The 14,804-nt window shown below is 37.8% G+C and overlaps 1 protein-coding gene across 6 annotated transcripts in view; it reads right to left on the bottom strand.

Moving 5' to 3' along the window:
- Positions 1 to 5,038: 5,038 nt before the first annotated feature.
- The window catches only part of NOL4 (nucleolar protein 4), a 442,954-nt gene continuing 433,188 nt past the window's right edge, over positions 5,039 to 14,804 (bottom strand). For all 6 annotated transcript variants that reach the window (XM_047087053.1, XM_047087052.1, XM_047087055.1 and 3 more), the window contains one exon: positions 5,039 to 5,232. In XM_047087053.1, coding sequence (XP_046943009.1) covers positions 5,039 to 5,232 — 194 coding nt within the window. The remainder of the gene's footprint in view (positions 5,233 to 14,804) is intronic.

Genomic DNA, 14,804 nt, shown 5'->3' with positions numbered 1-14,804 from the left:
TCCCAAGGTACTCACAAAAGTCCTTATATGTGGAAGGGGAGGGTAAAAGAAGTCAGAGTTTGATTTAAAGATGGAAGAAGGGGCCACCAGTCAACGAGGGCCCTTAGAAGCAGAGCAGACAAGGCAACATTCTCCTCAAGAGCCTCTAGAGAGGAACACTTTTACTTAAACTTAGGTTGGAAGTCTCATGGACTAAAATCTATTTGTCATAAATTTCTGTTGTCTGTGGTAATTTGTTACAGCACCAATAGAACACTAATACAGGTACAGACAATGTGATAGTACACAATTAAAACATAATGCTTAGGAAGGACATGTAGGACACCTGGGTAGCTCAGTCGGTTAAGCGTCTGACTTTGCCTCAGGTCATGATCTCACAGCTTCGTGAGTTCGAGCCCTGTGTCAGGCTCTGTGCTGACAGCTCAGAGCCTGGAGCCTGCTTTGGATTCTGCGTCTCTGTCTCTGTCTCTCTCTCTGCCCCTCCCTGGCTCATGCTCTGTCTCTTTCTCTCTCAAAAATAACATTAAAAAGAAAAAAGAACATGTAATGTGGGAAATAATCATGGTACGTTAGGTTAGAAAAGCAGCTGAGGTAACACTATATGACAGTAAAATTGCACGAAAATACTTATATACTTGTTTAGGTAATGGTTTTCTATGGACTATTTTTCTTCTGTCTTATTTCCCAAGTTTCTTTTGCAAACCAAAAACAAAATTAAATGTTGAATATCATTGACTTTAACACTGGAGATCGGTTACTCACAGCGTTTTATCTCCCTTCAAAATCTTTAAGAGTGGATATGAGCTCCAATTAATACAGTAAGCTCTTGGAGGTTAGCGTGTGCTCAATCCTTACTTTGCCAAATCTCTGCATCTCAAACATATTAACATATTTTCAATGTGTCTCCCTGCTTTATTTTTGGATTTTTTTTTTAATTTTTTTTTAACGTTTATTTATTTTTGAGACAGAGAGAGACAGAGCATGAACGGGGGAGGGTCAGAGAGAGAGGGAGACACAGAATCTGAAACAGGCTCCAGGCTCTGAGCAGTCAGCACAGAGCCCGACGCGGGGCTCGAACTCACATACCACGAGATCATGACCTGAGCCGAAGTCGGATGCTCAACCGACTGAGCCACCCAGGCGCCCCTATTTTTGGATTTTTTAAATGAAGTTTGAAACCAGAGCAATATGAAATTAGAAAATATTTTTTGGCAAAGATTAAACTCTGATATCTGTAATAATGGTGTAAAGATTAATTACAATAGCAGGATAACCAACTATGTATAGGCTAAGACTAAAATCTCAGGTGAAAGAACTTAACCTTTATGGGTTTAGACGGATAATGACTTTCATGTTTCTTGACCAGATTTACTGCTGATAACCATCACTGTTAAAAAGCCACAGTCTCTCCTTCGTGTATTTGATTTTCATTAGTGCTGGGTTTTATTGTTGCTTTTTATATTTGCAGAGAACGTAACTTAAAGGAAATTAAACCTCTCTAAGCAGGATAAAACTCCTGGTGTTAAGTCAAATGCTTTATTTGATGTCAAGAGCATTTTCAGTAACTATTACTTATCTACCACACAAAACTGCTAAACTTGAATACAAAGACCTGGTTCCAAGTCACAGGGTGGAATACAATTATTCGGTACCTGGGAGGCAGCAGACTCGGCAGACGGCCGTGACCAGGCACAGACCTCCGGCATCAGGTATGCCTGGCTTCCAATGACAGCTGCAGCCTTCACTCGTGTCTGCGCTCCTGGTGAGTCACTTCAACTTCTCGAGCTTTTTTTGTAAAAGGGACTGTGACTGTCCTCATCATCTACAGTTACTGTGAGAGGGAGAGGAAACAAAATGCCTCTCTCTGTAGAAACGACGAGTGAAGCGGTGGCTATCCTCATATGTGAATGCCCTTTCTTACTGAGTATTGTTGCTTGAACTGCACAACTTAAGAAAATTCAGTAACTGCTTGTGTTGGTGTTCTCTGGTCATTTCAAGGCCTGTTTTCTTAGGAAGTGTGAAAAAGTAACACATGTAACAAGGGACTGCTGTTGTCAGGGAAGTTAACTGGTACAAGTGGCCGAAACTTGTGTTTGACCTGTGTTTCTGATGATAGTTTTCTATCACCTCAGTTGAAGGAGAATATGAACCTAGTTTCTCCAAAATGCTTTCTAAAGGGGGATGTGATCTCTTTATTCTGCTGTGACAGAGTTTAAAAGAGGATCAGGGTGTTTTTAGGTACAAGTCTAAAAGGCAAAGGAAAAACAGTGCTTGATTTTGGCCTCTGACCTCTCCCAGAGAAATAATGGGAGTCCCAGGACCCTCGTGCTTTAGGTAAATGTTCAAAAAGCAGAAACTTTGGGGGACTCTAGTTCTTGGTGGGCAGGCCTGGAACTTAAAATTGAAGGTGGAAATGTAATGAAGAGAACCGTGTTTAAACTTACCTCCTCTACTGCGTTTGCTTCATTAATCACCATCAAGGATTTTTTTATGTGGATGCAGAGCTCAAACCTGTTACTTTGTGAAACAGCAACCCTGTCAAAATCTTCAAAGACCATTGCAATGAAACCCAAAGCAGGAAACAGGCACCTCAAGCAGGCAAATGTTTCTCCTAAGTTGTTAAATCAGGAGTGACTAAAAGAGCCAGATGGCTCACTCATGAGTAATAAAAAAATAAATACCTGGGGGGTCTAGGTGGCTCAGGTGGTTAAGCGTCTGACTCTTGATTTCAGTTCAGGTCATAGTTTCCTGGGCTCCAGGAGGGCCTGCTTAAGATTCTTTCTCCCTCTCCCTCTGCTCCTCCCCCACTTGCACTCTTTCACTCTCACAAAAATAAGCATTTTCTTTAAAAAAAAAAAGACCTTATTTTGAGAGGGAGGAGGGGAAGGGAAGAGAGAAAATCCCAAGCAGGCTCTGTGCTGACAGCACAGAGCCCAACACAGGGCTTGATCCCAGTAACTGTGAGATCATGACCTGAGCCAAAATCAAGAGTCAGACGCTTAACCAACCCAGCCACCAGGCACCCCAATAATAATTAAAAAAAAATTTTAGTTTTAAATGATCAAGTGAAATATTCTTGGTTTGCTAATTTGCTTTACCCTGTCTTAGAATAAATTCTTTATTAGACTATGTTGAGACTCAAGGGGGTTTGGGGGGAATCTTAAGATAAAAGGGTAAACTGTCCTTTTTGTGCTGAATGTTAGGTACAAAATAGCATTGCATATTTTAGAGGCAAACTGCTAAAAGTTAAGTATTGCATCATTCGAAAGTTTATAATTTTTCACAATCATTGTTTTAACACAGAAATCTGTTTATTAAACCAAACAAAACAGAGAAAATTATACCAGCCCTCGATTTTTGAATTTTCATTTAAATAAGCAAACTCTAAATCCACACCTTAAAAGATGTTTGTGCATCTATGTATTTCCAAAATACTCATATTTCAATAAGATTTTCACATTATATTCACCAACAGTATCACAAAAGTTCTTTTTTTTGTTTGTTTTTTTGTTTGTTTTGCTTACGTAACTGTAAGGAACAGTAATTCTAGAAACACTAGAAGAAAAAAGCATAGCAATGTCCACAGTTACAAGAAAAAGTGCACATTACTTGGTCACAATCACAGTCATTACTTGAAAAACTATATGTAACAAGTAGATAAGAAATATCACTGATGCCTTAAACTCATTACCAAAAATGGAATGACATAAGTTCTACATGAAATAAGGCAAATCCAGGAATGCACAGAGAATCTGTAATCCAACCAAAGCTAAACAACAGAAAAAGAATCGTACAAGAAGCATAAACAGATGTACTCCTCCCTAAATATTTTAAAAATAAGCTTGCCTCAGTGCACAAAGAAAACACCATTCATGTGTATCCAACACTATAAAATAAGAAAGAAGGACAAAGTGGGGGGGGTGGATAGGATGGGGCAGTTCATTTAAAGTTGCAGCTGCATCCACTGAGAGTTCTTTACATCATTTTCACCTAGAATTGTAAATTATACAAATCCTATCAGGAGAGGGGAACGGTCTTTTTTTTGGAAATGATTTCTGAAACCGAGAAAGAAAAACCACATGAGTGCACATTTTCAGATTGTCACTTGCAACCTCTTAACATTCAGCCATCTACATCCCATTGCTGCTGGAGGCATGCCTATAAGACAGCAGCGTCAATCCCGGGCAAGCAGCTGTAAGGAACCAAGGTGTGATATTTTTTTTTTCAATGATATGTCTTTTTTAATATTAAAAAATTCTGTGATGAAAACCGCTATGGCGCAACTGCAATGTTGAGTGGGTTGATGAGCACGGGTGCAGAAACGCAGGCTTCTCTTGGAAGTACTTCCTGATGTGACGATTTAAAGAACGTAGCAAGGATTTGTTTTCCAGCATCGTTATTTTTGTAGAAAGAATTTGGAAAGAGGAGAAGGCAAAGGGATGTGGAAAAGGTACTTACAGTAGTTTTTCAAAACAGTTTTTTTTAGGACCTATGAAAAAGTTACCAAAGTAAAAATGACCATTTTGAATGAAAAACAAGTTTTCTTTTTATAAAAACTACATATATATTTTTTTTAAAATACAAGATCCGTCTCATTGTTGTTATATCCTGTAGCAACAAGAAATTTGGCTTTTGTTTTTTTGTTTTTTTGCCAGATACTGCAACTTTCAGTTCAATAAGTCAGTAGCAGATTCCACTAATATTTCAGTTGAATCTTGAACTATCAATACCACACGTTTCTTCTGTTTTATCCTTGAATTAGGAATATACAGCCTTTATTTGCCCCTGATATTTATGCTGACAAACTAAAACAAAAAGCAGTGAGCTGGACACATTACTGTATCTCAAGTACTTCAGAGGTCAGACTTCCTTTGAAGCACCTTAACACATCACTTTATGGATCAAGGACAATGTGGCATAATGGAAGTATTTCTCTTAAGACTGTGCAGTAAGACCAGAAGCATCTCTGCTGGGAAATCAAAATGTCATTAGTGGAAACTGCAAATTTAGACCTCAGTGAATAGGATCGTCATTTGACTCAGTTCTGTTGTAAAATAAGATTTTCCAGTTCATCTGCAGAACGCAATAAAAATGCAGCTGATTCTCGATATCCTGCAACGAGCTGTCTCACGGCATTGATTTCGGTTGGACTCAGCTGGGGTCTGGAGCTTGAACTGCTGGAGGATCCTGAGCTAGTTGCCAACTGCCTCTTCATGCTGAGATCGGTGGGTCCTAGAAAAAATAATCACAAAATTAACAGGAACAATTTCTGTTCTGGTACTTTGAACATGAGCACTAAACTGTTGACTTGATTCACTTACTCTTTTGTGAGAAGCCACTGATACCTTTAATCAAATACATCCGTTCACAGAAATACCAAAAAGCAACCTGATGTGAAATGAGTGGCTGAGTATGACTCCTTGTCCGGGCAATCACCTCTCGTTGTGGAAACACGGTGAAGACCTCCCGTGCTTTTTGGAAAAATCAATTTTAAGTCTATCTTACACACGTAGTAGAAGTTTCTCTGCAGTTGTGTCAAAAGTTGGGAATTACGAATGCTTTGAATTTGTGCCATTGGTGAACAAATGATTTTAGGTCCCACCAATTCTGACATGGAAATATCCTAGATTGTGATGCTAATGACTCCAGATTACAAACCGCTTTATTTAGAAGAAAGGACATTTTGGACAGGGGAGTTCAACTTTTAAGTGACACAGTAAGGGTGTGAGTTGCATATTTTGTTTTTCATTTCAGGTGAATGCTTTTTCTTCCATCAGGTTGATTATTAACATAGGCAAAATCTTTTTTTTTATTTTTTTGAAAAATGGGTATTAGTATAAATCAGTCTGGTATTTTTCAACACTAAAGTTTCTTTTAGAAGTGTACAGCAAGTAAATGATCAGTACAATTTTGCAAAGAAACTAGACTTGGAATACTGCTTTAGGTCTTGCTAAAGCTGCTTCTATATTTACATAAAACATTTAGATGTCAAAAGATTTTTTTTATTGCATATAATTAAACCAAATCAGATAGGTCTGCCTTTTGACAACATTTTATAAATTTTTATTTGTTTTTTATAAATTTTTACTTTAAAACAATTTATTTAACATAGAAGAGTTAAAGATTTTTTTTTTAAGTTTATTTATTTTGAGAGACAGAGAGTGAAGGAGGGGCAGAGAGAGAGGAAGAGAGAGCATCCCAGGCAGGCTCCATGCTGTCAGTGGGGAGCCCAGTCTGGGGCTCGAACTCACAAACCCCAAGATCATGACCTGAGCCGAAACCAAGAGTCAGATGCTTAACTGACTGAGCCACCCAGGGGCCTCTGAGTTGAAGATTTTTAAGATGCTTTGCATCAATTATTCTTAGATTATTAAGGTTTTATTATATACCAAAATGTTTATTGTTATAATTCTTACCTTTCGTTAAGCAATTGCTATAATTACTGCATTTGCGATGAGCAATACATTTAAAATCCTTGAATAAGTCTCACTGTCAACATAGCTAAAGGCATGCTCAAAACTGTAGTGATGCCCTACCTTGAGGATATTTTCATGGATTTCTCCTAAACATAACTTTTCAGATAATGGTATTCATTTCATGAACTGAAATGAGGGATGTTATTTTATCCTATTAGTTCTTCTTGAGGCCTGGTGGAGACAGGTCAAGACCCAACCTCCTCCACCCTCTACCCTGGAGGGAAAAGAGGGCTCCTGTCAGCGAGGAGGCAGATGTCCCATGAGACAGAAACAGCTTTGCTTGTAATTTAATTAGGACAGAGACAAGACTTGCACATAAGAACTCTGACATTTGAGACAGACGTATTTCCACTTCTGCCATGGCCTTTCAAAGCCTTGGTTTTCTAGCAGGAGTTAGCCTCCATTTGTCGTGCTGTTTACAAAATCATGAGTGTGACATAGCAAGCTGAAACGGAGAGATGTAGGGATGTCACCCCTGCAAACGGGAATTACTGAACAAGCATTCAAGCAAAGTATTCATAGCAACCAGGTTTTTTCCAGAAAGTTCTGCGTGGATTAAGAAACTAACATGACACTTAAGAAATTAAAGGGGGAGCCTAGGTGGCTCAGTCAGTTGGGTGTTCAACTTCGGCTCCGGTCATGATCCCACAGCTGGTGGGATCGAGCCCCGCATGGGGCTCTGTGCTGACACCTCAGAGCCTGGAGCCTGCTTCTGGTTCTGTGTCTCCCTCTCCCTCTGCTCAACCGAGCTTGTGTGCTCTCCCTCTCTCTCTCTCTCTCTGTCTGTCTCTTGAAAATAAACATTAAGAAAAAAATCCCATGACATAATGGGTTCAGGTCTATGGATGAGCCAACTTTAAATCTGGAGGTTTTGTTCCTTTAATATTTAAGAATCCTGGTAAGAATCATTACAAAAGAAAATAGAAAGGATTTTCCTCAGTTATGCAGATATTTGGCATGAGGTTGATTATCATTTTATTAGAAGGTGTAATATTTTGTGATGTTTTTGCTGACAGGCCAAGTTGTGATTGACCCCTTTAACTGCAATTGAGAAAGGAGGGGGCTAGGGCTCCAGTTCCTCTTGGGGTAAAAGATACTGTGGTTTTATTCTAACACTGCTGTTTACAGACAATTGTCTACTTCTGGCTGAGAAGTATGGTTATGAAACCAAGACATGGCTTTCACTTTCTTTCAGATGATTAACATAGGCACATTCTTTTTTTTTTAAAAAAAATAATGTTTATTTAGTTTTGAGAGTGAGAGAGAGACAGGGTGTGAGTGGGGGAGAGGCAGAGAGGGAGACACAGAATCCAAAGCAGGCTCCAGGATCCAAGCTGTCAGCATAGAGCCTGATGTGGGGCTTGAACTCATAAACAGTGAGATCACAACCTGAGCTGAAGTTGGATGCTTAACTGACTGAGCCACCCAGGTGCCCCAACATAGGCAAATTCTAGATAGCTCAGTAATACAGAAGCCATTCACACCTTTGTTATTTTTCTGGAACAAAGTTGACTTCTCTTGGTTTCTTTTCCATTTACAGGATCAGGATTAAGTATTATACATAAAAACTAGAAGGAATTATTTTTGCTATTATTTAAATCCTCAAAGTTAAGAGGTTGAGTAGGAAAGCAAAAAAAATTAAAATATTCACAAATGATCAAATTACATAACTAGTATCTACTCAACCAGCCCCTTCCTTGTTTGTCATTAGTATTCTTATCTGCCTCATTCAGACAATGTCATACTTGACTGGCTTAGCTTAACCCAAACAACAATCAATGTAAAGTAAAAGCTCAAAATTTATGAAGATGTTGAATTGAATGAAGTCCAGGAAAATATTCTTGGAGATTTGCTTAAATCAGAAAGCCAATCAAAAGTATGGTTCTGGAAGAGTGGGACCTGTTAACAAAACAAACACAAATAATGACACAATAGATACCTCCAGAGAAAATTATTTGAATATCAAGTGTGAAAGGAAATAATCAGAAAACTTGACAAAGTCACTTTAAAATAAGCACCCACATTTTAACAAAATGATGCAGACCTACTTTATGTTCACTCTGAAAATCTGAGGAAGAGATAGATACATTTCAGGTTAACATGCAATGTCAGAAAAATTAAGACCCATGGGGTGCCTGCGTGGCTCAGTCCGTTAAGCATCTGACTTCCACTCAGGTCATGATCTCGCAGTTTGTGAGTTCGCATCCCACGTCGGGCTCTGCTAACAGCTCAGAGCCTGGAGCCTGCTTTGGATTCTGTGTCTCCTCCTCTCTCTGCCCCTCCCATGCTCATGCTCTGTCTCTCTCAATAATAAATAAACGTTAAAAAAAGATACTAAAAAAAATTAAGACCCACTTAAACCAATCTTTGAATTATTTTTTTAAGGTTTGGGGGCATATTTAAGTTACAAATAAATTCTAATTAAATTAAAATGTATATCAATAATTCATATTTAATACTTTAAAAATATTTTTAAATTAAAATATAGTTGACATACAATGCTATATTAGTCTCAGGTGTACAACATAGTGATTCAACAACTCCGTATGTTAGGCTCTATTTACTATAAGTGTAGGTACCATCATCACCATAGAAAATATTCCAATTCCATTGACTATATTCAGTAAGCTGTACCTTTCATCCCTGTAGCTTATTCATTCCATAACTGGAAGCCTGTATCTTCTACTCTACTTCTACTCTATTCCATTTTTCCATTTCCCATCCTTCTAGCAATCATTAGTTCTCTGTATTTATGGGTCTGTTTCTGCATTTGTTTTTGTTTTTGTTTTTTAATGTTTATTTTTGAGACAGAGAGAGAGCATGAGCAGGGGAGAGGCAGAGGGAGAGGGAGACACCGAATCAGAAGCAGGCTCCAGGCTCTGGGCTGTCAGCACAGAGCCCGACACGGGGCTGGAACTCGCCAACTGCGACATCATGACCTGAGCTGAAGTCGGACGCTCAATTGACTGAGCCACCCAGGTGCCCCTATTTGTTTTGTTTTTGTAGGTTTGACAAATAAGTGAAATCATATGGTACTTGACTTTCTCTTATTTCACTTAACATAATACCCTCTAGGTCAGATCTATCCATGTTGTCTCAAATGGCAAGATCTCATTTTTTTTATGGTTGAGTATTAGTCCATTACACACACACACACACACACACACACACATTCACCATTCTTAATCCATTCCTCTACTGATGGACACTTAGGTTGCTTCCATATCTTGGCTATTGTTAATGCTGCAGTAAACTTAGAGGTATATATCTTTTTCAAGTTAGTGATGTATTTTCTTTCGGTAAATACCAAGTGGGTGAATTACTGGAGCATATGGTATTTCTATTTTTAACTTTTTAAGAAAGCTCCATACCATTTTCCATAGTGGCTATATCAAATTACATTCCCATCAACAATGCACAAGGATTTCTTCATCTTTACTAACACTTGCTGTTTTTGTCTTTGTTATTCTGGACATTCTGACAGTTGTGATCTCATTATGGGTTTGATTTGCATTTTCCTAAAGATTAGTGACACTAAGCAATTTTTCATGTATCTATTGGCCATTTGTATGTCTTTGGAGAAATGTCTATTCAGGTCCTCTGCCCACTAATTATTCGGATTGTTTGGCGTGTTTTGGTGTTGAGTTGTATAAGTTATTTACATATTTTGGATATTAATCCCTTATTGGACATAGCATTTGCAAATATCTTAATCACTAGGTTGCCTTTTTGTTTTGTTGATTGTTTCCTTTGCTGCACAAAAGCCTTTTATTTTCCTGTATTCCTAATAGTTTATTTTTGCTTTTGTTTCCCTTGCCTGAGGAATGTTGCTAAGGCCAATGTCAAAGAGATTATTGCTTATATTTTCTTCTAGGAGTTCTATGGTTTCAGGTATTAAGTTTAGGTCTTTAACCCATTTTGAATTTATTTTTGTGTATGGTGTGAAAAAGTGGTCCAGTTTACTTCTTTTGCATGTAGCTGTCCAGTTTTCCCAGCACCATTTATTGAAGAGACTGCTTTTCCCCATTGTAAATTCTTGCTTCCTTTGTCATGGACTAATTGACCATAGAAGGGTGGATTTATTTCAGGGCTCTCTATCCTCTTTCATTGATCTATGTGCCTGTGTTTGTGCCAGTAGCATACTGGTTCTATTACTACAACTTTGTAGTAGAACTTGAAATCTGAGAATGTGATACCCCTGGCTTTGTTCTTTTTGCTCAAGATTGCTTTGGGTATTTGAAGTCTTTTGTGGTTCCCTACAAACGTTAGTATTATTTGTTCTAGTTCTGTGAAAAATACTGTTGGTATTTTTATAAGGATTACATTAAATGTGTAAATGGCTATGGGTAGCATGGGTATTTTAACAATATTAATTCTTCTAACCCATGATCATGGTATATCTGTGATTTATTTAATCAATGTTTTATAGTTGCTGAGTGCAATCTTTTACCTCCTCAGTTAAGTTTATTTCTGGGTATTTTATTCTTTTTGATGCAATTATAAGTGGAACTGCTTTCTTAATTTCTCTTTCTGCTACATTATCAGTGTATATAAAACAATTTATTTCCTTATATTAATTGTGTACCCTGAAATTTCACTGACTTAATTTATTACTTCTAGTAGATTTTTGGTAAAGTCCTTATGTTTAGGATCTATGTTTAGGATCATGTCATCCACAAATAGTTTAACTTCTTTCTTACCAATTTGAATCACTTTTCTTTTCTTGTCTTATTCCTGAATCTAGAACTTCTAGTACTATGTTGAATAAAAGTGGTGAGAGCAGACATCCTTATCTTGTTCCTGATCTTAGGAAAAAATGCTCTGTTTTTCACCACTGTGTATGATGTTGGGGGTTGTCATATATGGCCATTATGTTGAGTCATGATCCCTGTAAACTCACTTTGAGAGTTTTTATCATGAACAGATGTCCAATTTTCTCAAATGTTTTTTCTGCATCTTGAGAGGATCGTGATTTTAGCCTTCATACAATGTGATGTATTACACTGATGAATTTGCAAATATTGAACCATCCTTGCTTCCCCCAGAATAAATCCCACTTGATCATGGTGAATGATAATTTTAATGAATTTTTGAATGCAGTTTGCTAATATTTTGTTGAAGTCTGTATTTTTTAAACAATCAATTAAATACCCCTATCTATGATGCATTTTTGGTCCTTTTTAAAATTAGATTCACTTTTGTGGCCTTATTTTAATGTCAATTATACTCAAATAATAGAGACCCCAATAATAATAGAGACCCCAATATAGGACAAATTTTTAATTTGTTTTGCAGAGTGAGTTCTTTTTAAAAGACTTGGATAACCATGTTTTTTACATATACTGGGGGCCAGAGGCTAGACCTATGAAGGCAGTCACCCTTTGTGGCTTACTACCGTGCTAGGTACTGTGATGGTACATGGCACAAAATAAGGCTCAATAAATATTTGTGCAATAAATGAGAAGTTTCAGATATTTCTATAGCCAACACTAAAGAAATGGAGAATGAGTGATGTCACTTGTAACACCCAATTATTGCTAAAAGAAAACTAGTTAGATATAGAACACAGTGGATTTAATGTAGCTTATTCAAATAGGGTTACCTCTGATATGGGGATATTTTTATTAGCATAAAAGTCATCATCCAAAATTGTGAAAAACATAATCTCAGTAGATGAGTCCTGAATCAGGCATAAAATTGGTCATGGCTACATGCAAACTTCTCTTTTCCCTTCTCCACTACCGTGTTATGAACTCTGAATTGTTTGGATAATTGGCCATTTACAAGTTTTAAATAATAGAGTGACATTTTCAGATTTATGCTTAAAAAAAGGGTTTGGAGGGGAGCCTGGGTGGCTCAGTCCATTAAGTGTCCAACTTCAGCTCAGTTCATGATCTCAGGGTTTGTGAGTTCAAGCCCAAGCCGACATAGGGCTCTGTGCTGCCAGCTCAGAGCCTGAAGCCTGCTTCATATTCTGTGTTTCCCCTTCTCTCTCTCTCTCTCTCAAAAATAAACATTAATTTTTTTTAAATAAAAAAAATAAATAAAAAAGGGTTTGGAAAACTTTTAATACAAACAGCCAGACAGTAAATATTTCAGTTATAGGTCAAGAGGCATACTTCATTAAAAAGGAAGTAAATTTACATAATTTTAAAATTAGGATACAACTGACGTATAAAATTAGTTTCAGGTGTACATGAGTCAGTATTTGTATGTATTAACCACCGTAAGTCTAACATCGATCACCACATATAGTTGGAAATTTTTATGATGTGATTTTGAGAGAGACAGCATGCAAGTAGAGAAAGGGAAGAGAGAGAGGCAGAGCGAGAGAATCCCACGCAGGCTATGTACCCCAATGCGGAGCTGAATGTGGGGCTCAAACCCACAAACTGCGAGACCATGACCTGAGCTGAAGTCAGAAGTTTGACTGAGCTACCCAAGTGCCCAGATTTTAAAGATTTACTCTCGGGGCGCCTGGGTGGCGCAGTCGGTTGAGCGTCCGACTTCAGCCAGGTCACGATCTCGCGGTCCCTGAGTTCAAGCCCCGCGTCAGGCTCTGGGCTGATGGCTCAGAGCCTGGAGCCTCTTTCCGATTCTGTGTCTCCCTCTCTCTGCCCCTCCCCTGTTCATGCTCTGTCTCTCTCTGTCCCCAAAAAAATAAATAAACGTTGAAAAAAAAATTAAAAAAAAAAAGATTTACTCTCAGCAAGTTTCAAATATATAATCCAGTATTATTAACAATAATTGCCATGTTGTACATCCCCATGCCTGTTTTTAACCAGCAGTTTGTGTTTTTTACCCGCCCTTCACCCATTTTGTTTACCCCCATTCCCACAGCCTGTTCTCTATGAGTTCCAGGGTTTTTTTTTTTTTTGATTCCACATATGAATAATATTCTATTACATGTGTGCATGTATATATGTGCACATACACTACATTTTCTTGACCTATTCATTCATCAGTGAACACTTTGGTTGGTTTTCATGTCTTGGCTATTGTAAATAATGCTACAATGAACATGGTGAAGACATCTTTTTGAATTAATACTTGTGTTTTTTTTCTGGATAAATCCCCAGAAGTGGAACTGGTGGATCATATGATAAAGAATTAGTCAAATGTATCTGATTCCGATAAAACATAAACATGTTATGATTTATTTAAAGGCAAAACAATAAAGTTCACAAGGAAGACTTTTTAAAGACAAAAAACATATATGGCCACACCTAAATGATTTGTTTGGCTTAGAGCTGAAGTAGAGACCTTACAGTTTAGGAAGGTGAGGGAGAAATAACCATGGATCTTTGAGTCCCATTCATGGTGAACCTTCCCAGAGTTCTTGATTAGTGCGCTGGGAAGAGGGTGGGAGAGATAAATAATTTTTTAATTGTAATGAAACTGTGTTTAATGAAGACCAAATCTGTTAGTACAGGTGAGGGCTGCGGGGACTGAGAGGAAATGAAGGGACAGTAAGGACTGTGGTGGTGAGGGGTAAGCAATGACACTACCTCCTGGAACCTCTCTTCATTAGGGACTCCTATTGTCCCCCTTGAAGGCTCTCAATGGTCCAATGGGGACTCACAGCAGGATGACTGGCTCCCATCTTACAGTTGGGGAAACTGAGTTCCAGACAGGTTCACTAGCTTGACAAAACTATGGATGGCTTCTGGTTATTTATGCTGTATCAGATCAGAGGAGATAAGAGCAGTTGGGCAGGGAAGAACAAACAAATGTCTCCACAGAAAGAAGAAGCAAAGGTGTAGAGAAGGGCAGGACATGGTGTGTGGGGACAATGGGAGGTGCTGGCTAGGGCCAAGTGGGGATCAGGCTGGGGGTATTATTTTTATTACAAAATTAATTTATATTTAAAACTGTTCAAGAGACTTTAAAAAGGCCTTAATATAATATTATATTGAGGTGGTGTCTGTTGGTTCTTCCATTGAGCCTCAATTTGATCCTGGCTAATTACATGTCCTGATAATTCTTCTATTTGGATAGTGGTGATTTCCTCCGATTCTCAGCATCTTTCATAAATGGCCATCAGTCCATAAAGGATTAAAAAAGCAATACCAGAAACAATGACAAAATGCCAGCAGACTCAAACATCCTTCTTGAATTATTGGAAACCAGGTCTGCTAATTATCAGCTTGGGTAGTTGAGATTATGAAGAGTCTCATCTGGTATCAGGGTAATGCTGGTCTTATGGAAATAAGACATATATATATTATATATGTATATATTGTATATATTTGGAATTGTATATATATATGGAATTGTATATATTCCATCATATATATATGTTATATATATATATACATACATATATAT

The sequence above is a fragment of the Lynx rufus genome, unplaced genomic scaffold (assembly GCF_022079265.1).
Source record: "Lynx rufus isolate CCGP_SWC_20201006 ecotype Redwood Valley unplaced genomic scaffold, mLynRuf1.p SCAF_22, whole genome shotgun sequence".
NCBI lineage: Eukaryota > Metazoa > Chordata > Mammalia > Carnivora > Felidae > Lynx > Lynx rufus.
This window is presented reverse-complemented; position numbering and strand designations above follow the sequence as displayed.